The 24,773-nt window shown below is 33.4% G+C and overlaps 13 protein-coding genes across 13 annotated transcripts, besides 5 other annotated features; 9 read left to right on the top strand and 4 right to left on the bottom strand.

The window, feature by feature from the left end:
- Nucleotides 1-976: 976 nt before the first annotated feature.
- TVAGG3_0424110 (uncharacterized protein) lies at nt 977-1,247 on the bottom strand (the record flags this gene model as incomplete). The annotated part of the gene is made up of 1 exon (XM_051233519.1): nt 977-1,247. A coding segment is annotated over one exon (271 nt), but the record flags the coding sequence as incomplete, so codon positions are not given.
- A 70-nt stretch (nt 1,248-1,317) lies between these two features.
- TVAGG3_0424100 (phage fiber proteins family) lies at nt 1,318-1,893 on the top strand (the record flags this gene model as incomplete). Its single annotated transcript, XM_051233518.1, has 1 exon — nt 1,318-1,893. One exon carries the CDS (start codon nt 1,318-1,320, stop codon nt 1,891-1,893), a length of 576 nt encoding a protein of 191 aa, XP_051103248.1.
- A 980-nt stretch (nt 1,894-2,873) lies between these two features.
- On the top strand, nt 2,874-3,200 carry TVAGG3_0424090 (uncharacterized protein; the record flags this gene model as incomplete). Its single annotated transcript, XM_001287166.1, has 1 exon — nt 2,874-3,200. One exon carries the CDS (start codon nt 2,874-2,876, stop codon nt 3,198-3,200), a length of 327 nt encoding a protein of 108 aa, XP_001287167.1.
- Nucleotides 3,201-3,483: 283 nt separating this feature from the next.
- Nucleotides 3,484-3,744: a mobile genetic element.
- A 330-nt stretch (nt 3,745-4,074) lies between these two features.
- Nucleotides 4,075-4,192: a mobile genetic element.
- A 2,231-nt stretch (nt 4,193-6,423) lies between these two features.
- Nucleotides 6,424-6,471: a mobile genetic element.
- A 1,953-nt stretch (nt 6,472-8,424) lies between these two features.
- Nucleotides 8,425-10,006: a mobile genetic element.
- Nucleotides 10,007-13,197: 3,191 nt separating this feature from the next.
- Nucleotides 13,198-24,773: part of a mobile genetic element that runs on past the window's edge.
- TVAGG3_0424040 (uncharacterized protein) lies at nt 15,328-15,729 on the top strand (the record flags this gene model as incomplete). Its single annotated transcript, XM_051233517.1, has 1 exon — nt 15,328-15,729. The coding sequence occupies one exon, from the start codon at nt 15,328-15,330 to the stop codon at nt 15,727-15,729; it is 402 nt and encodes a 133-aa protein (XP_051103247.1).
- TVAGG3_0424030 (uncharacterized protein) lies at nt 16,546-17,250 on the top strand (the record flags this gene model as incomplete). Its single annotated transcript, XM_051233516.1, has 1 exon — nt 16,546-17,250. The coding sequence occupies one exon, from the start codon at nt 16,546-16,548 to the stop codon at nt 17,248-17,250; it is 705 nt and encodes a 234-aa protein (XP_051103246.1).
- TVAGG3_0424020 (uncharacterized protein) lies at nt 17,307-17,869 on the top strand (the record flags this gene model as incomplete). Its single annotated transcript, XM_051233515.1, has 1 exon — nt 17,307-17,869. A coding segment is annotated over one exon (563 nt), but the record flags the coding sequence as incomplete, so codon positions are not given.
- On the top strand, nt 19,341-19,661 carry TVAGG3_0424010 (organellar and viral DNA polymerase type B; the record flags this gene model as incomplete). Its single annotated transcript, XM_001297533.1, has 1 exon — nt 19,341-19,661. The coding sequence occupies one exon, from the start codon at nt 19,341-19,343 to the stop codon at nt 19,659-19,661; it is 321 nt and encodes a 106-aa protein (XP_001297534.1).
- On the bottom strand, nt 20,018-20,248 carry TVAGG3_0424000 (uncharacterized protein; the record flags this gene model as incomplete). The annotated part of the gene is made up of 1 exon (XM_001297534.1): nt 20,018-20,248. One exon carries the CDS (start codon nt 20,246-20,248, stop codon nt 20,018-20,020), a length of 231 nt encoding a protein of 76 aa, XP_001297535.1.
- On the top strand, nt 21,135-21,545 carry TVAGG3_0423990 (organellar and viral DNA polymerase type B; the record flags this gene model as incomplete). Its single annotated transcript, XM_001302618.1, has 1 exon — nt 21,135-21,545. The coding sequence occupies one exon, from the start codon at nt 21,135-21,137 to the stop codon at nt 21,543-21,545; it is 411 nt and encodes a 136-aa protein (XP_001302619.1).
- TVAGG3_0423980 (KilA, N-terminal/APSES-type HTH, DNA-binding family) lies at nt 21,634-22,527 on the top strand (the record flags this gene model as incomplete). The annotated part of the gene is made up of 1 exon (XM_001302617.1): nt 21,634-22,527. The coding sequence occupies one exon, from the start codon at nt 21,634-21,636 to the stop codon at nt 22,525-22,527; it is 894 nt and encodes a 297-aa protein (XP_001302618.1).
- Nucleotides 22,991-23,866, bottom strand: TVAGG3_0423970 (protein of unknown function, DUF4106 family; the record flags this gene model as incomplete). Its single annotated transcript, XM_001302616.1, has 1 exon — nt 22,991-23,866. The coding sequence occupies one exon, from the start codon at nt 23,864-23,866 to the stop codon at nt 22,991-22,993; it is 876 nt and encodes a 291-aa protein (XP_001302617.1).
- On the top strand, nt 23,903-24,364 carry TVAGG3_0423960 (uncharacterized protein; the record flags this gene model as incomplete). Its single annotated transcript, XM_001302615.1, has 1 exon — nt 23,903-24,364. The coding sequence occupies one exon, from the start codon at nt 23,903-23,905 to the stop codon at nt 24,362-24,364; it is 462 nt and encodes a 153-aa protein (XP_001302616.1).
- Nucleotides 24,381-24,770, bottom strand: TVAGG3_0423950 (protein of unknown function, DUF4108 family; the record flags this gene model as incomplete). The annotated part of the gene is made up of 1 exon (XM_001302614.1): nt 24,381-24,770. One exon carries the CDS (start codon nt 24,768-24,770, stop codon nt 24,381-24,383), a length of 390 nt encoding a protein of 129 aa, XP_001302615.1.

Below are 24,773 nucleotides of genomic sequence, written 5' to 3'. Positions count from 1 at the left end.
TACATGAGAACAGTGTTGAAACGCTTATGAAAGACAGTGAGGAGGTCATTCATGAGAACAGTGTTGAAACGTCTATGAAAGACAGTGAGGAGGTCATACATGAGAACAGTGTTGAAACGCTTATGAAAGACAGTGAGGAGGTCATACATGAGAACAGTGTTGAAACGCTTATGAAAGACAGTGAGGAGGTCGTTCATGAGAACAGTGTTGAAACGCTTATGAAAGACAGTAGGAGGTCATACATGAGAACAGTGTTGAAACGCTTATGAAAGACAGTGAGGAGGTCATACATGAGAACAGTGTTGAAACGCTTATGAAAGACAGTGAGGAGGTCATACATGAGAACAGTGTTGAAACGCTTATGAAAGACAGTGAGGAGGTCATACATGAGAACAGTGTTGAAACGCTTATGAAAGACAGTGAGGAGGTCATACATGAGAACAGTGTTGAAACGCTTATGAAAGACAGTGAGGAGGTCATACATGAGAACAGTGTTGAAACGCTTATGAAAGACAGTGAGGAGGTCGTTCATGAGAACAGTGTTGAAAGTTATGAAAGACAGTGAGGAGGTCATACATGAGAACAGTGTTGAAACGCTTATGAAAGACAGTGAGGAGGTCATACATGAGAACAGTGTTGAAACGCTTATGAAAGACAGTGAGGAGGTCATACATGAGAACAGTGTTGAAACGCTTATGAAAGACAGTGAGGAGGTCATACATGAGAACAGTGTTGAAACGCTTATGAAAGACAGTGAGGAGGTCATACATGAGAAGTGTTGAAACGCTTATGAAAGACAGTGAGGAGGTCATACATGAGAACAGTGTTGAAACGCTTATGAAAGACAGTAGGAGGTCATACATGAGAACAGTGTTGAAACGCTTATGAAAGACAGTGAGGAGGTCATACATGAGAACAGTGTTGAAACGCTTATGAAAGACAGTGAGGAGGTCGTTCATGAGAACAGTGTTGAAACGCTTATGAAAGACAGTAAGGAGGTCATACATGAGAACAGTGTTGAAACGCTTATGAAAGACAGTGAGGAGGTCATACATGAGAACAGTGTTGAAACGCTTATGAAAGACAGTGAGGAGGTCATACATGAGAACAGTGTTGAAACGCTTATGAAAGACAGTGAGGAGGTCATACATGAGAACAGTGTTGAAACGCTTATGAAAGACAGTGAGGAGGTCATACATGAGAACAGTGTTGAAACGCTTATGAAAGACAGTGAGGAGGTCATACATGAGAACAGTGTTGAAACGCTTATGAAAGACAGTGAGGAGGTCGTTCATGAGAACAGTGTTGAAATAGTTCATGAAAGACAGTGAGGAGGTCATACATGAGAACAGTGTTGAAACGCTTATGAAAGACAGTGAGGAGGTCGTTCATGAGAACAGTGTTGAAACGCTTATGAAAGACAGTGAGGAGGTCGTTCATGAGAACAGTGTTGAAACGCTTATGAAAGACAGTAAGGAGGTCATACATGAGAACAGTGTTGAAACGCTTATGAAAGACAGTGAGGAGGTCATACATGAGAACAGTGTTGAAACGCTTATGAAAGACAGTAAGGAGGTCATACATGAGAACAGTGATGAAACGCTTATGAAAGACAGTGAGGAGGTCGTTCATGAGAACAGTGTTGAAATAGTTCATGATGTCGTTCGTGAAGAAGCCATTGCAACAAAGAATGAGATAAAGGATTTCATAGAACTTAACAAGGAGGAGTTTAAAGAAGGCTATGAAGTGAAAAGATGTGAAGAAGATTTCTTGGCGTATTTGAAGAAAAAGAGACTAAAGCCAATGGCTCAAAATAAGTTTCAATCGATGTTTGAAAAGAAACGTTTGAGCTATGGTGGTGTAAGAAGCACATATTACTTTGTTAAGAAGTGAGGACATTTATTTTGTCGTTAGTGTTGGAGTTTGTGTTTGTTGTTAGTGAGAGAATAAATTAAATCATGAACTTTGCCATGGTCTCTGTCCCTAGTAGTTTCCATTAAGTTCTGGAAATAATGAAAGTCATAAACTTTGCCATGGTCTCTGTCCCTAGTAGTTTTCATTATCTCACAGAGTTAATGAAAGTCATACTTTCTATCAGATGAAGCATGCAGATGAACATAACGAAAGTTAGTGAGTTTGCCACGAGTTATGAATAAAAATATTGGCATATTAGATGAGATAGCTGATGAAACAGATGAAGATAAATTAAATCTTGGACTTTGCCACACTCTGTCCCTAGTTCCTCAAAAATCCTTGACAACGTTGCTTAGAAATTTTGGTTCAAACCTCATCTGATTTTAATCTGTTATGCTACCTGTTAAGTTTCGCGAGATTATAAATGTCATGGAGTTATATAAAAAAGGAGGACAGCTAGGGACACTGGAAGTACTTGTAAGGCTATCTGTTAAGATTGCATGAAATACTAAAAAGTCATGAAATCCATTATCGCTGTGCTAGCTTCACCTTAGAGTAAAATGACAAATAAAGTCACTGAAGCAATGAAACAAAAGTTTTTGGTAGAATACATTAAATCAGGAATTATTCCAGAAGGTTTTTACATTCATACTATGAAGGATGGTAGAGTTCAGTTTAGAAAGATAAAGCAACCATTAGATAAAGAAGGTATATTAAGGAAGATTAAACTTCATGAGGACAACATTGCTGAACTTAAGAAGAAGTTAGAAGAGTTGGAGAAAGGAAGAGAGTTATAAAGCAATGAATTCAACAGGGTGAAAAAACAGGTGAAAAAAGAGGTGAGATCTCACCACTTCACCTAAATTTATTTTTGTGCTATGTTTTCATACGTGTGAGGGTGGTGATATCATTTATTTTTTATTTTATTTTTTATTTTATTTTTATTTTATTTGGATGTAATGACGAAAACTATTGAGATAACAAACTACAACGGTCATGAGTTCAAGAATTTGTTCTTCGTTCCTCGTGAAAATACATTCTATCAGATACGAGGGAGAAAGGGTAAAGTTAGTTTGAGCGTTTATGAAGGAATGAAGAATGGAAAGTTTATACAAGCATACGATACAAACGGTAAGCGTGTTTCATTAGCTTTGTCAAAACTTACTAACATTTATTTTGACAGTGACTTTGACTCTGACGATTGGAGCGACAGCAGCGATACTGAAGAATATGAACTATTGTGTGAAGCACAGCAATGGGAAGAGTTGCAATACTTTTGTAAGTGAGAACGTTTATTTTTTACAGTAGTGAAGTCGTTTGTGAAAACGTTAGTGAGGTGAAGTGGTTGGCGGCTTTATAAATATTTAAGGTTAAGTTGGTGTTTGTGTTTGTGTTGTAAAATATACGTTAACAGTTTTGTAAAGTGTCAAATTCACAAGTCTCGTGTACGGAGGAACGCAGTGCCACCGTACGCAAGATTTGTATACTAACTGCATCCAGCTAGTTCCAAGTAATGCGATTACAACATCAACGGCAAAGCCTTTCAGAGTCCTTTAATCATTTCTTCTCATCTCAATGTGAAGTGGCCCCAAACGAACTACAAGCTGACGTTACAACGCATTACAGCCCGGTTAATACGAGCATATACATTAGAGCTGCTTTGTTATGATCTCCCTCATCAATTGATGAGAGATCTCATTATGAAGCAGCTCCAATCGAACTAAAAACCTACATACAAATGAGTGAAAACAAACTCATTAGAGTTGTTTTGCTTTGATTTCTCTCATCAGAAGATGAGAGATACCAGAACAAAACAACTCTAATCAAACTTTCTACACAACTCAGCACAGTATCAATGCAAAGTAATGCGTCTGTATCGTTAACAAGCAAAGTTGTTTCGGGTCCTTCCATTTTGGAAGAATTCGGAACAACTTTGCGAATTGATAGTGTAAACCCATATACATGAAAGCGTGCATGCATAAAGACAGGTATTGTCAGCAATGACTACCTGCCCAGCTATGAGTGATCAGAGAATTACCATCTCAGCTTTTTGAGAACGTTTCAGCCAGGACCCTCGTATGTTGACTGTGAGAAAGGCATCCTTTATCTGAAATAGATGCTTTTCCAACAATCAAATTCGAAGATCTTCGACGTTGTTGTAAAAAGAGAAGGAGAAGGAAAGAAGAGGAAGGAGAGGAAGAAGGAAAGGAAAAGAAGAAGAAAAAAAAGAAAAAAAAGGACATATTAAATATAATGCGCACTTAATAGTGCCGAGGCGCGATTTTTTTGACCCTATATTACCGCACGGCAATGTTTTTCTCGATTTTGTACAGCCCTAATATAGCCATCATATATCCCAGAAGCAAATAAAAATTCTGACTTTTTAAGCATAAAAAATGAAATTTTATTTTTTGCAAAAAACAGACCACCCGGATGTACGTTTATTTGAGAGGAGAGGTAGGGCAACGATAGAAAATTTTTGGAAAAAAAGTTCGGAGATCTTAAACGTATCATATTCCCTGCATGGTTTGGTATCTTCCGCCATGCGTTGTGCCAAACATATTGACACTTTCCAATAATTAATTTATGGTATGAGTCACAGAGTTAGATTATAAAAAGAAAGTAAATAATTGCAATTAGAAATCATATATGTCGGAAATCAAATGTTGATGAGCAGAAACCTTTTACTCATCATAAAAGAGATAAATCACTAAAGATTTGTATACATTAAATTTTGATATTTGGTGCTCGAAAACTGTCTGATGGGACTCCTCCAAAATGAACCAATCTATCGCTGAGGACCAAATTAGATGATGTGGATGGTGTATTCTCTAATTCTAACTTAGGAAGAATGGGAACAAAACGAATGACGACAACAACATGTCAAACATAGATTAAATATCTATGAATCAATAAAGTATACGTGCATTGAAGGTGATAACGATCACTTGAGGCTTATAACTCTTTGACTAAATTATGCAATAATTAAATATAATAATTTTTATATTTTTATACTGATAGTAATTAATATACTATCCTGCTTAATAAATGGTATGATCAAATTTGTTTGAAAATTTAATTATGTATATGAAACTATGTCTTCTATATAAAAATCAAAATTTTCGGACGAACCTAGATTGAACCTTTATGAAAATCTATCATTTTTGTTAATTGAGTTAATATGAATCTTTTACATATGTATATATAGCATTGATAGCTTATATAATCATGGTTTATTCCATATTAACATATTTTTTCAGTTAAATTTGTTAATAATATCATGTAACAAATTAATTCAAGATTAGAATGTCTACAAAATGCTAACAAATAAGAACAAAATACGATTTCTCGACTTAAATTTTAATATGGAGTAGTTTTTCGTTTAAATCTAATTAAAAATGAATAAAAACTTATCTTGTACTATTTTCATTCAAAGATTTTAATAATGTAAATCATGCATTTTCATAATTCAGTACAGTTCTTTTTAGAATTAAAGTTGATGAGGATGATATTTGTGATTTAAAATAATTTGTTAATGTTCACCTTTTATTCATCACCTTGTGGTATGCCCTAAAGCAATAGCATTATCAATTCTGCTGAATTGATCAACTCAAAATTCCAAAAAAAATTCAAAATTTCAAAAATGAAATTAAACAATTTGAATTTTCACATGAAAAAATCAATTTCGAAAAAAATTTGGAAAATCAAAGTATTTGATAATTAGTCAAATAATCAATTTACATCGTTTTTACTCATAAAAAACAACTAATTTTTGATTTTGATATCATATTTGATAAATACTCATTCCAGAGTTGACGTAATGTATTAATTATTGTTAGAGATATTGCTTTCGCAGCAAAATTCTTATTTCATGAAAGAAAAAAAAATGATTTTATTCCAACAAAAACAAGTAAACAGATGAATGGAAACGTACTATATTTTCATAAATGTAGTAATCAGCGTGTCAGCTTTTGTTTATCATGTTCGAGTCAAAATGTATTAACTTGTAATAAGAAATATTCGAAGATTATATGAAGTATTGAGCATTCTTTGTAGAAATATTTGTAATTCATTACTAACATATATAATAAAGTTGTTTTTTTTTCCTTATTGCAATAATTTTGTCTGATTTTAATAACTTTTCATGTATACGAGTTGTGTGAATATGCATCATAATATGCGTAAATATACTTATTTGCGACGAATAATGTGGTTGCATAATGGAGGTGCTAAATTTTGATTTTTAATATGGGGCTTTGGTATGTATAATCATGTTCTTATCTCAACGTAGGAGTATTGGTGCAATATGATTAAAATTTACGAGGTTGATCTTAAATTGAATAATTCTGGAGTATAAATCACAATGCAGCTAATTCTATGTTAAAGATAGATACAGATTGTAGTAATCAATTAGGGAGTACAAATTCATTCTTTCATTTCTGTCGTATTGAGCAGAAAGGAAGAGATCATAACCCTAGGAAAAAAAGCCCAAATTTGTCACTTTTCATAGTACGTTAAACTCAATTCGCTCGGCGAATGCCGAGCACACGTACTCATCATTCAACATAATATTCTCATTCTTTGGTTATTATAGTGCCAGACAACACAAGATTTCAAAGAATTACTTGAGTTTTCAATTAATCTTAATCCGATTTTAGATTTATCGAGAACTCCATCATCACAATCACATACTTCAGTGCGGTAACTACAATTATCCATATACAGAAGGAAGTTCTTTTCGAACAACTCATTTGGAGTCTGTTTTGGAAAGAACTTCTTTCTGTCCGACTTAATTTCATAGTTCCTGATCAACCAAAAGACAGAAACCACACACTATCTACTTAGGAAAGGAGTTCTTTCTAAATCTTCCTTAAATTGAGATTTACGAGAGATAACCCTTCTATTGCACTTAAAAATGAACATTTTGATATCTTTAGTATCACACATGGTCATATATAGTATTTTCTACATGAATACATTCATCTTTCGAAGTCTCTCATTAAATGGGAGGCTTCGAAAGATGAATCGTTTTATTCATACAACTTTAAATCTCGAACACATTTAGAGAGTGAGTATATCATTTTATTCTTGTTTTGAGTTTATTCTGATTCAAAATTGCAGTGAAAAAGAAGTTCACACATCATATCTGAATGTGAGCTCATCTATACTTATACGATCTCAATACCTCCACTCTAAGCATAAGAGGTGAAGTTATATAAAAATTATCAGATGCGTTGAAGTCTCAAAAGTATTGCCTGAATGCTTGTTTCATATTTGTCCAAGTAGTTTCAATGAATAAATGTATTGTTTTTTATAATTTCGATTTATTTTTAGAAAATATTCAATATAAACCTTTATTGTGTTATTTACATCTCATAAATTCTCTGTCTAAATCATATAAAAGCGCGTTTTACCCCTATGAATCAAGAAATTCATTCAATATTCATGGTATATTGATTAAATTTATACGATTTACTAATAATCAATATTATATCCTCATAAATAGCAATATATTTTGGTAATCTATGATAATCATATACAATATTTGAAATCAAATTTTCATTAGTTTAGGTTCCTTGTTAATAGTAAACCATTATATTTATTACTAATAATAAAATCTATGTGTCGTATTGAAATTCAATAAAATTACTTATTCGGTCCAAAAAAACAAATTAGATAAAATTTTTCTTTTTTTATGTAATTTTTGTTTTTCATTTTTCTCAAGATCCTAAGTTATGTTCTAACTTTTGACATCATATCCTATCATGCTAGGCTATATATTATAGCATATCCAAAAGGCAAGGAAATCTATCAGAGAAGCCTTTTTGACCTATCGTTGCCCTACCTCTTTGAGAGGAGGAGGATTAAATTTTTGAAAGCACTAAAATTTGTAAATATGCTAGGTATATAATAATATGCATTATTTTAAAAAATAAAGATTAAAGCACGTTAAAATCTTTTTTGATGAATTTTTACAAAAGCTACTCAGGATAATGCAAGATATGAGTAGTTAAACATAAATTTCAAATCAGATTTTACTTATAATAAATATTTTAAATTTCCGAAAATTAAGTTCAGATCGACTCGATACGTAGTAAATACTAAATAAGGTGCCAAAAACCTATTAAACAGTATCAAAACTATCAAGATTGTAATGTTTTTGAAGAAAAATTTATAGAATTATGGACTTCAAACAGATATTATGTAAATAAAAATAATATAATGAATTTATTTATTCGTATAATAGCAGTAATAAGTCGATTATTCACTTCTACTTCTGAGATTTGAATTTAATTTCGACAGAAAAAGAGATTCAAGAGGAAAATACTAGGGGATACAAACAGCCACCATGACAGGATTATTATGGAGCCAAGTTGTATTTTTTGATATTTTTAGAGTTTTCCTACCTATTTAGGTACCAAGTTATTGCTTAAAAATTAAGGTTTTAAATTCTGAAGTTTACATGATCCTCCCGGGCGCACCCTTAAATTTTCTATTTTTTTTATTCACAAAGGTACATTCACTATTTTTGACAAAATTTTAAATTTTCATGGGGTTGTAAATCTTATAATAACTAGATGAATAAGGAATGAATCTCAGTATAATGTGCATCATTATATTAAACACTATATGTAAGGCTGGTGATTCTATTAACACTTATGAAGATCTATAGTATTTGAGCAGATAAATTTGATAATTTCCAAAACTCTTATATTTCAAAATTAAAGTGTGCGAATGCATTTAAATGAGAGCAAAAAGAGATTGATGCTGTTAAAACTAGGTGTTAATTTGCAATTATTTCGCATCACAAGAACTACCCAGTAAATTCGGCTATCTTTCTTTGCAATTATTCTCCATTATACATATAATATAATGGTTAGGGTTTGAAGAAAAGTTACTAGAGAATTATTGACTTTTGAAATAATGCAGAATTTTACTTGAAGAAATCATTAATTTATGAGTTCCAAATTGCTAAGCATGACGAAGGATCATTAAATTTGCTACAATTAAATACATTTATTGCAGAATTAAGATTTTTGAAATTAAAAGTTTGAAATATTGCCTTTTTGAATAAAAATTTAAATTTTATTATATAATCATGATAATATCTTATAGAAATTAAAAGAAAATATTTTAAACCATTCAAATATTTTGAATGTCTTATCAATTTAAAATATTAAAAGATAGCTTTATTTTATCATCATTAGTTGTTATCAAAGTTTTCTTCTTTTGATGAACAACAGTAAATGATTTGTTAATTACTTGTCTTCCTTTTTCGCAGCAAAATCGAAAGTTATGATGATAATCTTGCTCTCAATTTTGAAACTCTCTGATTTACAAGTAAGCATTCCTTTGGAAAAGCAGTCCTATTATGATTCAAGATATTTTAAAGCCCCCATTTCATACAATGCGCAGATCTATTCGAAATTGCAAGAACTCTCAAGAAAAATGCAGCAGCAAAGAAGATTCCATAGTTTCTAGCATCAAAAATTTACAACCTTAATACAACAGTTAAAGAGAAGCTCGAAAAGAAAATAATTAACCATAAAGCTGGAAACCATTCGATATCTACTATTGGATCTAATAAAAAGTTAATTATAACATATTTTACATGCTATTTGTTGACTTTGTTCCATTATATTACCATATATATCTTTTTGAAATCTAAAATACTTTTACGATTTTAACCATGTGTTGTTGAAACCATATATCAATCTTAGCTAAAGTATAGTTTATGAGTCTGTCACCATCTAACGTATGAATTTTCAAAAATGTCAAATATGTTCATTTTTTCTGTATATTCAGCCATAATTTCACGTTGTTATACTATTCAACTATTATTTAATATTTTTATCGATTTAAATATATGATGAGATGCTTAGTTCTCCTGGAAATCGATTTTTAATCGCAATTTTAACTTTCCAAAAAAAATTCAAAAATAAAAATCCCTCTCAATTTTCTAAGTTTTATAACTCGCCAAATCTCTAGCCAATTTTTTTGGCCCGTATAAATATTGTTAGGCACTATATAGGGATGCTATTTATCCTATTTTCATCCCATTTTACTGTTATCGCCTAGTGAATGTACCTTTTTATTCACAACAATATATGAAGATAGCTCATACATTAGCTTTATATAATTATTGTTATGCAAAATGTTGTAAACAAGCATTCTTTTTTGAAAATTTCTCTCAAAACAGAGATATAATGAGCAATTATAAGAAATATGTCTCATTCTATACACATATGATAAAAGTTATGCTGAGACAAAGTGAGGTATTCAATGAATTAAACTATTTTTAAGAGAATGTTATGTTTAAAAAAAAAAAAAAAAAAAAAAAAAAAAAAAAAAAAAAAAAAAAAAAAAAAAAAAAAAAAAAAGGTAGTGGGGCTTCCAGGCACTTCGTGCCTTCTAGCCCTGAGGATGAATGAGTATAATGAAGTTTTTATATATACGGGTCTTCCAGGAGCTTTTCACAAATTATATATGTTTTCATGTTTTGTCATGATTTCATCGTAAATGTTTTGTCAAGACTTCTTCTTCGTAAATGTTTTGTCAAGACTTCTTCGTAAATGTTTTGTCATGATTTCATCGTAAATGTTTTGTCAAGACTTCTTCGTAAATGTTTTGTCAAGACTTCTTCGTAAATGTTTTGTCAAGACTTCTTCATCGTAAATGTTTTGTCAAGACTTCTTCATCGTAAATGTTTTGTCAAGACTTCTTCGTAATGAGCGTAAATGACCCAAAAATAATGTTTATGTTAGAATGTTAGATCTAACACGTTTTCTAACATGTTTTCTAACATCGTAGAAAACTCATGATTTCATCGTAAATGCTTTGTCAAGACTTCTTCGTAAATGTTTTGTCAAGACTTATTCGTAATGAGTGTAAAGGACCCAAAAATAGATTTTATGTTAGAAAACGTGTTAGATCTAACCTCTTTTCTAACCTCATGAATTTTCATGAACTTTCTTTACAAAGTCTTTACGATGAAGAACTTTACAAAGTCTCAACAAAACATTGACAAGAAAGTTCATGAGAAAGACTTTACAAAGTCTTTACGATGAAGAACTTTACGAAGAAATCTCAACAAAGTCTTTACGAAGAAGTCTTGACAAAACATTTACGATGAAATCATGAAAATTCAAGAGGGTAGAAAACATGTTAGAAAAGAGGTTAGATCTAACATTCTAACATAAACATTATTTTTGCTGAATTCCGTATGAAATTTCATGAGTTTTTGTATGTTTTAGACCATGTTAGAAAACATGTTAGAAAAGAGGTTAGATCTAACATTCTAACATAAACATTATTTTTATTGAATTCCGTATGAAATTTCATGAATTTTGTATGTTTTAGACCATGTTAGAAAACATGTTAGAAAACGTGTTAGATCTAACATTCTAACATAAACATTATTTTTGGGTCATTTACGCTCATTACGAAGAAGTCTTGACAAAGTCTTTACGAAGAAATCTCAATAAAGAAATTTTATTGGTAACTAAATGTGGTTTGAAATAGGACTACTTGTTTTAGGTTTTTTCCATTGTGTCATTTACTTATTTGACGTGGCAGAAAGATATAGAGAATATGAAGATGAACCAATACCAGCAAATGTTCAGCATATGTACTCGTAAGAGATATTTTTATCTAATATTAAATGGACGCACAGAACTTAGCGAATGCACAGCAACCTGGACAACCAAACCCAGAGAATATTCCAAATGAAGTTAGAATACAAACTGCAATGGCAAACTATGGTCAAGTGCCAACAGATGTACAAATGCATCAACTGCCATGTCAAATGACGCTGCGTTAGGCTTACCACCATGGTATGCAAATATGAGATGGAAAGAGTTTTATACAAACCCTGAAGTGGGATATAAACAACTTTATGCAGATGACGCGAACACAGGAGTTGACCCAGAATATGTTTTCTACCAGAGGAGAAACAGAATGTATGAGCTCCAGTTAAAGAATGCTATGGAACTCAACAGGAAACGTAAGAGACTAGGCGGACATTAGATTTTTACATATAGTAAAATGGGTTTCTTCAGTAAGATAGGAAACTTCTTCAGAAGAGTTGGAAGAGGTATATGGAATGGAATAAAAACCGTAGGAAGAGGAATTTGGAAGCGTGTCAAAAATATTGGTAAAAGAGTAGGTCAGTTTGTTGGTATTATACCTAAAGACCGCTGAACCAGAAGAACAAGCTCCTGTTATACAACAGCCTGAACCTGCACCACAGTCTAGTTGGCAACCAAATCCAACACCTCAACCGTATTAAAAAATTATATTTTTACCGTTCGATAGTAGTTATATATGAAACTAAGTTCTAAGTAAAACGCATGGTATAATGGAATTATTCTTTTTCTTCCATCTGTAGTAAACCATACTTGAAAGTCTGAAATACTTCCACTTGGTGGTTCGTATAACTTTGTAGGTTTTTCGTAAAAGTCATTTGCAAGCATAAGAAAGAGTTTTGCGGCACCAGAAAATGAAGCATGAACTATAATAGCATCTGGGTCGAAACATCTTTAAATAAATATGGTTCATCTCTTGCATATCGACTGTAAATATTTGCTAAAGGAAGTTCGACTTTCTGATTTAACATTCTTTGCAAATAATACCATGACATTGCAGTGAATTCTGTATATATTTGTTTCGTCTTTCTTTGGATTGTCTTCGTAGATTTGAAATGACACTTGTGAATTTTGTTTGTCATATACAATCTCACATAAAGTGTGCTCTCGGTATTTGCATATTCATCAGCAATATTTTGCATAACATGAATTTATTTTATCTTCTATATTTTTTAACGCAGTCTGTAGAGAAGATGAAAGGTCAACTTGTATTAGCTCAATTTCTTCCGCACATTTTTCGTATTCCCTTCAGATATATAATCTATATGAAACCTTACAATAAATGGAAAACTTTTATCTTCTACAGACACAAACTTCATTCTACGAAGCCAATAGCTTTTGTGACAGATGGGTCTCTTAACCATCTTAATGGGTAGTCAAAACGATAGCCTTCATGCTTTACGGTCTCTGTCTCAAACTTTTGACCGACATTAGTAAAAAGTTATCTAATGGTTTAGTTGTAGCAACTCTTGAATTTTCTTTTTCTATTGGAAGCATATTTTATCTAGAATAAAAATGTCAAATGAAACAGCGTCTATGAGAGAAATACAACACACCGACAAACTCATTATGCAAGCTCTAAATAAGAACACAACAAACTTTTCAACTATTCTAAGATATCTGAGTCATTGAAAGAAGGCTTAAAACTGACGATAAACCCAATGACAGACGAGTTTCTGTTTCAAGACAACAAGAACCATACTGTTTGTATAAAATCCAACAAAAAGAACTTTAAACGAGAAACCTATAGATGAACTTCTTTTGAAAGCAGATATTGAACAACAAAGCTGACAAAGAGTATGTAGACGATGCAATAGCAAAAGAAGAAGAAAGAGCTAACAAAGCTTATGCAACAAAGAGGATGTTGAAAAGAAAGCAGATAAAACATATGTTGACGATGAGTTAGCATGTGTGACTAGTGCGTTAGTGAAGAAGGCAGATAAGGAATATGTGGATGAAAAAGACAATGAAATTAAAGAAAGGGTTGACTGGTACCATGAACGGACAACAAAGATTTTAAAAGCTAAAGCCGATACAGGATGGGTTTCAGGGTGTTTAGACCTTAAAGCCGACAAAGAAACTGTAGATATGTTGGCACAAACGGTTTCAAGTCATACCAGAGGTTTAATGGAAGATGGACAACAGTTGAAAGAGCTTGAGAAAGGTGTTACAGAGTTAAGGAATACAAAAGCAGACTCGACATGGATAAAAGGATATGTAGATGCAACAAAAGAACGTATTTTCGCATGGACAGAAGGAACATACCCACAAAAATATCATAGACATAGCATCTCTGACGTAAATGAACTTGAAGAAAAGTTATATAAAAAAGCAGACAAAACAGAGCTTCAAACATTAAAGACAGAAATACTTCAAACAGTATATCCTATAGGTTCTATTTATATCAATGAACTCTACCAGACCAGAAGTAGTACTTGGTTTTGGAACTTGGACTCAAATAGTCGACAGGTTTTTGTATTGTGCAAACTCTTCAAAGGAAACAGGAGGAAGTAAAACGATTTCAGGTGAAAATTTACCTGCGCACAGTCACTACATAGATTTAAGTACATCTCAAGCAGGTTGGCATAAGCATAGATATTGGGATTGGTCAGGAATGACAAAAGGTAAGGATATGATGTTAAAGACGAGGTTAAGTTTGCTATAATTGTTACTGGAGTGACACTCAGGGAGATGGAAACCATACACATCGCGTTTCGGGATATACACAACAACGGGACAAAGTAAAGACTACATGCCACCTTACATGACAGTTTACGCATGGTATAGAATTGCTTAGTCGTCATTTTCAACTTCTTTAGCATATTCGTCAGGAGTTGTCTTATATTTGTTTGGAACTGTCTTTGAAAGTATACCACCTTGAACTTTGACAAGTTTTGAAACGAGGTCTGACAATAGTAGTTTTATCTTCTGCTTGCAGTCTGTACATTTTGCCATGTTTGCCTAAAACTTCATAATATTCTCTTGTATACTTTCTTCTATTTTTACGAACACGAACGTGAGTACCTGTCGAGTTCCCATTGTTGTCATAGTCAATAGTATTTTCATATGGGTCGCGTTTAGGTATTTCTATTTTTACTTTGTCACCTTTCTTAAGTTTGAAGCCTGGCATTCTTTCTTGTTTGTCTCTTTTGACTAAACTATTAAATATATAGTCTTTCTCTAAGTCGGGGTTGTTTTTCATTTCTTCAGGGGAATGGTTTCCCAAACCTTTTTGTTTACGGCTATTGTAAATATTTAAAACTTGTCTCATCTTTGCCATGGAGAAGTGTCTGTACTTGTCGTCATATGACATTTCATTTGCTTCACCACCTTGTGGTTGATTTAAATCTCTTAAGATTTTTATACAACTGTCAATGACACCAAGAGCAGAATGGTTTTGGTCGACAATGAAATATTGGTTTACATTTTTTGAACGCAGATAGTTTTTAATATCGTCTGATTTGAAAGAACTTTCACAGTCAGATGTCAGTTTTGTTGGATGGTATTTGTCAACGAATATTGTCAAAGCTGCTAAGATATCTAAAATATTTTTGGACTGTAATGGTATGCTTCACAGTATCTTGTGTTTTGACCGACAAATATTAGCCAGTATGGAGGTCCATCTTCTCTATACCTCGGAATGTTTTCCAAGATATCCATAAACCAAGCATTTGGTGTTGAACTAAAGATTTTTACATGAGTGCTTTTTTTGTTGCCTTAGAAACATAGGGGTCCTTGTTTGGATTCGTCATTTTTTAACCCATAAGAAATGGGTTTATTTGGCGCATTAGCAGGAGTTGCATCCAGATTTTTGCCCGCAGTGGGAACAATAGCCAGAGGTGCATTTGGAATTGGAAGGAAGATTTTGAGTACATTAGGTATACTTAAAGAGAAAGCACAACCTATTATACAAACTGTACAGAAAGGTTGGGAGGTAGCACGAGATGCAGCAAATCTTATTCCAAATCCTGAAACAAGAGGAAAAGTTCAAGGATGGATGGACAATGTAGGAAGACAAGCAGGAAACTACTATAACAAAGCAAATGACTACTATAACCAAGCAGGACACTATATGGACCAAGGTGAAAGATTCTTTAACAGAGGATATAACCATGCACAACAGTGGGTAAACAATAACCAACCTCAACCGCCTCAAACTTGGGGAATGTAAATTTTTTTACTGAGATGAAATGAACAATACAGCATTGAGACAAATGGGTTCAAGATGGATTTGTCGACTTCCAGCAGTTACACAACGTGTTTGTCAAGTTCTTCCTATACCTCAGGAAGTTTTAGACCGACTTAAAAAACCTAAAAACCAGTTGAAAACAAACCAAACTAAAATTTTTTACTGAGATGAAATGACCGAAGAAGTTGAAACGGTAGATTTGACACCACAAACAAAAAGTTCAGAACCATTGTCAAAACCTGTCAAAGAACTTACAGATGAAGAGAAAAATTCAATAATAGAAAGTGCCAGGTCTGGAAATACAAACCCTAACTACAAAGTCACTTTTCATAGAAATGGAACGGCTAGTATCTCAAAAAAGAAACAGACTCTCACAAATAAAATATTGAAGTCTGAAGGAGCTTTCGAGACAACAGATGGAAAAGTTTACTTCACCGATCAACAGTTCATTATAGAACATCTCATTGACTTAGAGTCGAAATATTCTAAACTTTACAACAAACACAAAAAGTTGAAAGGAAAACAAAAACAAATGGCATATGATATTTACGAAGATACTAACGACACAACCATACCTGCAAGTGAGGTAAAGTCAGAGGAACCGAAAAGTGACGAAAGACCGATAGAAGAAGGGGAGCCAAAAACTGAAGATAAACCAAAACCAAAGGTTAGTTTCAATACTAAAAGTCAACCTTCATTAGCTGGTATGGGTTGGCGTCAAAGACTTTTGGCAGCGGGTGGTTACGTAAAGTAAAGGAAAAACATTTTTTTATTTTTATAAAAATGCCCCCATATAGAATGGATAGAAAGTCTGCTAGAATAAAAGCAGAGTTAGAAAGATATGGTTGGAAAGTTTCGAAGAATTTTAAATATAGGAAGGGAAGACCCATAAAAGTCTATGACAAACTGGCTGGTCTGACCTACGAAATGGACTTAAAAACAGCGCGAACCAACTATCCAAACAGATTAGAGAGGTTAGAAGAAGAACGTCTTATGAACTTGCCTTTCAATGTTAACGAGCCGCAAGTTGAAGGACAAGACGGCTTTGCCAGATTCTACTGGAAACATGACGAACAATTGCATCCTTTGAGAAGGAAAAAAGGTAGTGCAGAGGATGGTCATGCTCCCATGGAAAGAACAAGATATGCATATGAAAAGTACCGTGAAGTTAGAAGTAAAATTACATCTGGTCGAACCTTTACAGTAAACTTTGACGAAGGAAAGAACAAAGAAGGCTTCATGGGTGTACTTGCTGCCATTCAAGACGGAAATAAGAAAGGACACAATCTCAGACTAACTATAACAGATTTGGACGGTCATATATACTACTCACATGGCAATGTCACAACAGCCGCACAACTTCTTGACGCTTTCAAGACTACAAAGAGAGAACAAATGTTTGACTCCGACTCAGATATTTTGAATGCAATTGAAGGAATTGTAAGCGTGAAGTTCGAATGGTACCAACCTAACCCTCAAGCAGTCAGACAACATGTTTGTTAGATGAGAAATATGAAGTAAAAACGTTTTTTAAAACCATATATTTTTACATATATTAAATGTTTCAGGTTGAAAAACAAAGAACAAAAGTAGCAGATACAAAACCGTTAGACTATATCTTTACAAACGCCGGTAGGACTATATCAGATGAAGAAATTTCATCCCGTACTTACAGGTTTGACTTTCCAATTCGTTGGCTTCAAAGTCCTTCAGATGCAAAGGCAATAGGATTTAGAAGAGTTTTGTTTTCAAATAGAACTAACGCTTTTATGTTTGCAGTATATTTTCATGGGCAATATGAAGGTTCTGATGGTCTAATAGACAAATTTGACGAAATGAGAATCTTTACAATTCGTTCAGACGAAAACCTTGAGAAGACTCTAAATGACTTTCAAACTCAAATAAACAAATACTACTGGGAATTTCAAGAAAAATACGATTCTTTACTAAATGGAACATACTATCTGAAACTAGAATATGACAAGATGAACTCCACAGTTTCATTTCAAAGGATTGAAAATAACCCTCCAAGAAGTACACAGTTTTTATTTTGGGAAGTAGACAAACGTTCTTGGGCACAATTTCTTCGGTTACTAAACCAGAACGAACCATTACCACCTGACGGTCCGTTTAAATTTATACGCCCACCAACAGATTTGACAGTTTATAGAAACGTGTTTGACCCTCAAAATGTTATGTGTCATGCAAGTTTCAGTTCAAGCAACAACAGTTTTCTGTGTATCGGTAAGGACTTTTATGACTTTGCTTCTAAATTCTACGAACCACCTAGTAACAGTTTCTCTGACTTTCAAGTTTGGTTCACAACAAACGGTGTGCAGCATATTATACCATTGTACTATGACTTTTATCTCGAATTGTCTTTCATATACAACTACGGAAAAGTGCTGAAAAAGTACTGAAAAATGAGTTTTGGTTAGATGGTTTTTAGGTGTGCCTATGTGCCTATGTGCCTCGGTCATTTTAACTTCTCTGAAAAAGTGTGACAACATGACATTTTGACAACATCGTAGAAAACACACAAAACTCTTGAATTTTGTATAAAAAAAGCAACCCGCTGTTTTCCGCGGGTTGGTATATTCTTCACAAAAATGCTTGTTTTGAGGTCGAGCCATTTTTGGCTCCACCGTATTTTTCAACCAAAACTCATTTTTTTCGGCAAAAATATATTTTATGTTAGCATGTTAGATCTAACACGTTTTCTAACCACTTTTCTAACATCGTAGAAAACATAGCACAAAAATATATTTTATGTTAGCATGTTAGATCTAACACGTTTTCTAACCACTTTTCTAACATCGTAGAAAACATAGCACAAAAATATATTTTATGTTAGCATGTTAGATCTAACACGTTTTCTAACCACTTTTCTAACATCGTAGAAAACTCTCGAAATTCATGAGTTTTGACACTTTCATAAAAAACATAAAAAATAAAGTTAGTTTTTTTAAAAAAATATTTTTTATTTTTATTGTAAGAACATGTTAGCAACAACAGCACCAAACTCGTTAGTCATGAATCCTACGTCAATGTTAGTAGAGATGAAAAGCTTCATTCCTTCTTCATATACTTTCGAAACAGAAATCCAGAAGATAAAGCAGGAATTGTTAACAAGTACTTTAAACTGTAGTGCAAAAGATGAAACAAATGAACAGTATCTTTATGAAATGCAGGATATTATTGACCATTTACCTAAACTTCCTGAAATCCAACAACAAAAACTAACCATTCCCGAATTCGACGAAATAGAAGTCGGACTGACTGACTCAGTAGAAATAAAGAAGTTCATACGAAAGGTAAACTATGAGTTTCTTGGATTTCATTGCAACCACAAAGTCATGGACAAAGACTGCGATATGGTATATAAGAACATCTCTGACCTTTACAAATCCGAAGAATTTAAGACCTACGACAACTTTGTTTCATTAGTTGCAAAATGTGTTTGGGAAATAAGAGATAAAGATAGAAGAGGTAAGATATGGAATGAACAGATAAAACCCGCAACTTTTGAGTTAAAGAGAGCAATTGACGCCTTAGTCATACTAGCAGGTAAGGTTTCAGAATATAACGCAAAAATGAACCCACAATGTTCTAAATGTAAAGCAGCAATGAGGAAATATAACTACTCCGTCAAAGAGATAGAACGTATGCGAAACGACTATGCTGACTTAAAGAAAGAAGCAGAAAAGCCAGCAGAAGATAAAATGGACATGTTGACATTTCTGAACAAAAACTATCCAACTGCAGAAGATTTCCTTCTATCTGACGTCAAGAAGAAGTATAAAGAAACTTTCGGTATCGTTAAAACATTCGATGTACTAAAAGAAGAAATTGAAGCCACGAAATTGTTTAGAGTCATGAACCATCGCAACATATACCATGTAAAACGCTTGTAAATAGTTATGTTAGAAAACATGTTAGAAAACATGTTAGATCTAACATTCTAACATAAACATTATTTTTATTGAATTCCGTATGAAATTTCATGAGTTTTGTATGTTTTAGACCATGTTAGAAAACATGTTAGAAAACGTGTTAGATCTAACATTCTAACATAAACATTATTTTTGGGTCATTTACGCTCATTACGATGAAGAAGTCTTGACAAAACATGTACGAAGAAGTCTTGACAAAACATTTACGATGAAATCATGACAAAACATTTACGATGAAATTCATGACAAAACATTTACGATGAAATCATGAAAATTCATGAAAATTCAAGAGGGTAGAAATGAGGTTAGAAAAGAGGTTAGATATACCCATCTACCCTAAACATTATTTTTACTGAATTTAGCAACAACTTTCTCTCAATTGGAGCTGTAGCATACTCTTTGCGTAAGCGGTTCAGACCTTCTTCGATTTGTATTGGAATTGGTAGTAATTTGGATTGAGATTGGAATTGCTGGAACTGAGGTGCAGGGGCTGGTGCTTTCGGTTCTTCTGGATTGAGATTGGACTCGGTTGGTGGGACGTCGGACATTCGTCTGTGGCTTAACCGTCGGACCACAACGATAAAAATCTCTGCTCCTAGCAGTACTGCTACTGACAGTAGCAGTACTTTTTCTGACAGTAGCAGTACTTTTACTGACAGTAGCAGTACTTTTACTGACAGTAGCAGTACTTTTACTGACAGTAGCAGTACTTTTACTGACAGTAGCAGTACTTTATCGTCGAAAACCCTCTCAAATTTTCCTTTTTACTGCAAGTAGCAGTACTTTTTCTGACAGTAGCAGTACTTTTACTGACAGTAGCAGTACTTTTTCTGACAGTAGCAGTACTTTTTCTGACAGTAGCAGTACTTTTACTGACAGTAGCAGTACTTTTACTGACAGTAGCAGTACTGCTAGTAGCAGAGATTTTTATCGTCCAACTTTACAAATGTAAACTCCTATCGTTCTATTTTCTTCACTAGGGTCTAACACCAAAGTAACCTATGTACATGAAATTTCACTGCATAAAAGGAAAAAAACCTGGGCGAATCGGGATTTGAACCGAGGTCTTCGACGCCTTTAACGAGGTAGCCCATACCACTGAGCTATGAGCCGCTTGCATATTTTTAAGTAAAATATAGTATATTTGTCATACCGTGAAGGATGACCAAACTTTAAAAAAATAAAGTTAGTTTTATTTTTATTTATTTTTTTATTTTGTATGTAAGAACAGAAATGACAAACATTGAGTTTGAAACAGTTAGAAAGATAGACAATAACACCAAATTGGTTAGAATTGGTGATTTAAACGTAAGATACTCAAAGAAATACAACAAATATTCTTTGTCAGACATTATATCTCCATCTGGAAAGAAAACAAACGACTGGGTTAAAATTGCTTCTACTCAGAAAATTTTGACAAGAAATCCTGAGCTTATGATATCGGTAAGATTCTATGGAACTACAGCATATCTTATAGACAAAAGTCTTATACCAATAGTTTTGTTATGGTTAGACCCAGTTGTTGGATATAACTTCATAACATATGGTTTATTCGACTCAGAACGTTGCAGTGAAGGCTTACTTTACATCGTTCAGAAACCGAAGGACTTCAATACAAAGAGATATAAGATAGGAAGAACATATAATATAACTCAAAGATATGACAGTACAGTCAATAGAGTTAAGGTTGTGTTCGTTAACGATATGAGAGCTGCAGAAACAGAACTACTTGAAAAGTTTGAGAAAATATATGGTGCTCCCACGAAAGGTAAAGAAACGTTTGAAGTAGATGAGATAGATAAAGCTATAAAATTATTTGACGAAGTTGCTGAAAAATACATGTAAAGCGTTTATTTTTGGTCTTTTGTGAAAGTCAGAAAATAAAGTTAGTTTTATTTTTATTTATTTTTTTATTTTGTATGTAAAGACAGATATGTCAACAACAGAGAACACAACAACAGTTATAGTCCATGAAGCCATAAGTGAAGAATATGAGTGGGTTCAGTTTAACAAACAACTCCGTCTCATTCGTTCGGTCAAAGACGATATGTACCAAATGCAAAGTATTTTGACAGCATGTTTTGCTCCAGATACTAAGAAACCACAAGACTGGTTTAGGAACCAAAGCACACAAGAACTTTTGAGCGAAGCACAGCGAGACATACTTTTTTCTGAAAACAGTGAAGAACAGCGAGTAAGTGAAAAACCGCAGTCGCCAAAACTCTATGAAAATCGTGAAGAACAGCGAGTAAGTAAAAAACCCCAGTCGCCAAAACTCTATGAAAATCGTGAAAAATTGCCAAATGGTTTGAGAGGATATTATGTACATAGACTTCTCGTAAATAATGTGGCACAATGGGCTTCAGCTCGCTATTCATGGTATGTTTGTAAACTTCTTGACGAACTTCATAGACAAGAACGTGAAGAGATGGAAAACAAGCTTGAAGCAAAAGACAAAAGCATACAGAAAAGAATACCACGTTCGGTACCAAAAGGAAAGGAAAAGAACTATAAGTATATGATTTATACTGAAGAGATGGAAAATGAAGAAGATAAAGATATGGTTATGTTGCATTTAGTCAGAAGAAACAACAAAAGCTTTTACGACTTAGCTAAGATTTACAAATCTGACAGAAATTGGTTCTATCGCGAAAACTTACCGATTTCAATGACACCGAATGAAGATGTGAAACAAATAGTTCAAGATACGTTACCTCAAACACACTATGATATGAAAGGTTGTACAATACTTACCTTCAAAGAAGATTTGCCATTGTTAAAGGAAAAAATAACAGAGTATTTTGACAACTTCAAACAAGCAGAGTAAATGAACTCTTTATTTTTCAAGCTTGACTTCAGATGGCTCAGGTAGCTCTATAAAGTAAATTGCCTTGTCAAATCCTTCTGGCATTCCGAGTCCTTCCATCCGACAAGAAAAGTTCTTCCTTCCGACAGAAAAAGTTTTTCCATCCGACAAGAAAAAATTTTCCCGACAACTGGAAAAAATTTTCCTGTTGTCCGTCCGTAAACCATTCAAATTTTCGAAAATTGAGAACTTTTTTCCCGACAACTGGAAAAATTTTTCCCGACAACTGGAAAAAAATTTCCCGACAACTGGAAAAAAATTTCCTTCCGACATTCCGAGTCCTTCCTTCCGACATTCCGAGTCCTTCCTTCCGACAGGACACAAACGAATGTCCGACGTACCACCAACCGACAGCCCCAAAGCCAGAAGAACCGACAGCCCCAGCACCACAACAGACTTACTAAGACTCAAACACTTAGATTTTTTACGCTTGACTTTTTACAATTTGAACTTTGTTTGCGTAGATATGAATTCTGAAAGAAGTATGAGGGTCTTGTATGACTTTGTACTTCTCCCATAGTTCATGTCTGTCAAACTTACCTGCCATGGACTCTTTCATAAGTTCCATGAAATCGTCTTCGGACAATCCAGGGAAGAGTATAATGTCAGTAAGTATTCTTTTAACATCCTTACTTAAACTCTTTGCTGTCTGTACACAAATGACAACTGAAATGTTAAAGTGTCTGAGCTTCTTAAGAATTCGACACATGTCTTGTTCTCTATTCTTTAACAAAGGATGAGAGGCGAAATCATCTAAGATAAGAAGACATCTATGAGGGTATGTCTTCCAATCGTAAGATTGCAATTTCTTCGAAATGTATTCTATCTCTTTCTGTTTGTTTCTGAAGTGTTTCTTCTCTAATATTCTCTGCATTTCCTCATTAGGGTCTTTAAACTTAGAATTTATATACTCATTTATAGCATTATACTTCAAAACTCTTCTTTGGTACTTCTTTATCCAATCTAACAACTCAGTATCCTTTATACATACTAACTTAGACTTCTTTATAATATCTTTGAACGAATTGACGGTTTGGTCAAATTGACCAGAAGTACTACAAATAACAACTAACTCATAGAATGGGTTCTTCTCATCTAGTTCTTGTTGTTGTGCAGCCATTTTAAGATAAGTGAAAGTCTTACCCGACCCAGGTGGTGCAATTAGACCTGTTATACCATTCTGAGCAAATAAGAACTTGTCATGTATAGGCTTTATCTGAGCATTTTCTAACTTCCTCTTGTTCTTCTTCAAAACATTCTCAAATTTCTTGTCAATGTCAGCAAACTTTTTTTCTAACATATTTTTAGAAAAATTAAAATTTTTATCTTTTTGAAAATGTCTAGCGATTTCGCTATCTATATTCGAGACAAGCTTTTCGACAGCAAAACATCTGTCGACCATAAAATCTTACATAGTGTAAACAAGAAAGGTGAATTTGTTCTAAAGTTCTGTTTCTGGGAATATGACAAGAACCATAAAACATTACAAAGAGCAGTCTTAAAATTTGTCAATGACAGACTTGTTGACAGAGATGACGCCGATTGGAAAGATGAAGTCCAACAAAAGTTCTTAGAATGCAAAGAAGACACATGCGCTGTTCTTGAAGATGAAATAGAAAACAGAATAGAAGAGCTATTAAAGGACAAAGAACTTTTACAAAAATATGGTTCTGAGAAGTTTGACATAACTCCACCAGAGAAGAAGAAGAAGAGAGAAAAGAAAGAAAAGAAAGAAAAGAAAGTAGAAGAGAAGAAAGAACCTGAACCAGTTCCAGAGAAAAAGAAATTTGACATGTAAAAATAAAATTTTATTTTTAGAACATTTCTGGGTCAATGTCAATGTTCTCTTCCTCTTTAGGAGCAAACACTGGCTTAGACTCTAAAATCTTTTTACCTAATTTACCTTGAACTTCAACTATCTTAGACTCATAATATTCATAGTCGTCTGCTTTCTTTGGTTCATAAGGTATAACAAGTTTGTATGCTTTGCCTTCTTTAAGGTTTGAGAACTTTCTGTCAAAATTTTCTTTGACTGCTAACAAACCGTCAATGTCTAAGTCTTCAAATTTCGCACCATTTTTAGTCACAATAGCAAACTTAACTGGTTCGATGTTCCAAACTTTGCTGAATGAAGACTTTTCAAAATGGTAGAAGTAAACATTCAAATAAGCGAATGGGTCTAGTTCTTCTTTAAGTCCTGACATATA

Source organism: Trichomonas vaginalis, chromosome V (genome assembly GCF_026262505.1).
Source record: "Trichomonas vaginalis G3 chromosome V, whole genome shotgun sequence".
Classification (NCBI taxonomy): domain Eukaryota; phylum Parabasalia; order Trichomonadida; family Trichomonadidae; genus Trichomonas; species Trichomonas vaginalis.
Note: the sequence above shows the minus strand (reverse complement) of the source record. Positions and strands in the feature narration are given on the sequence as shown.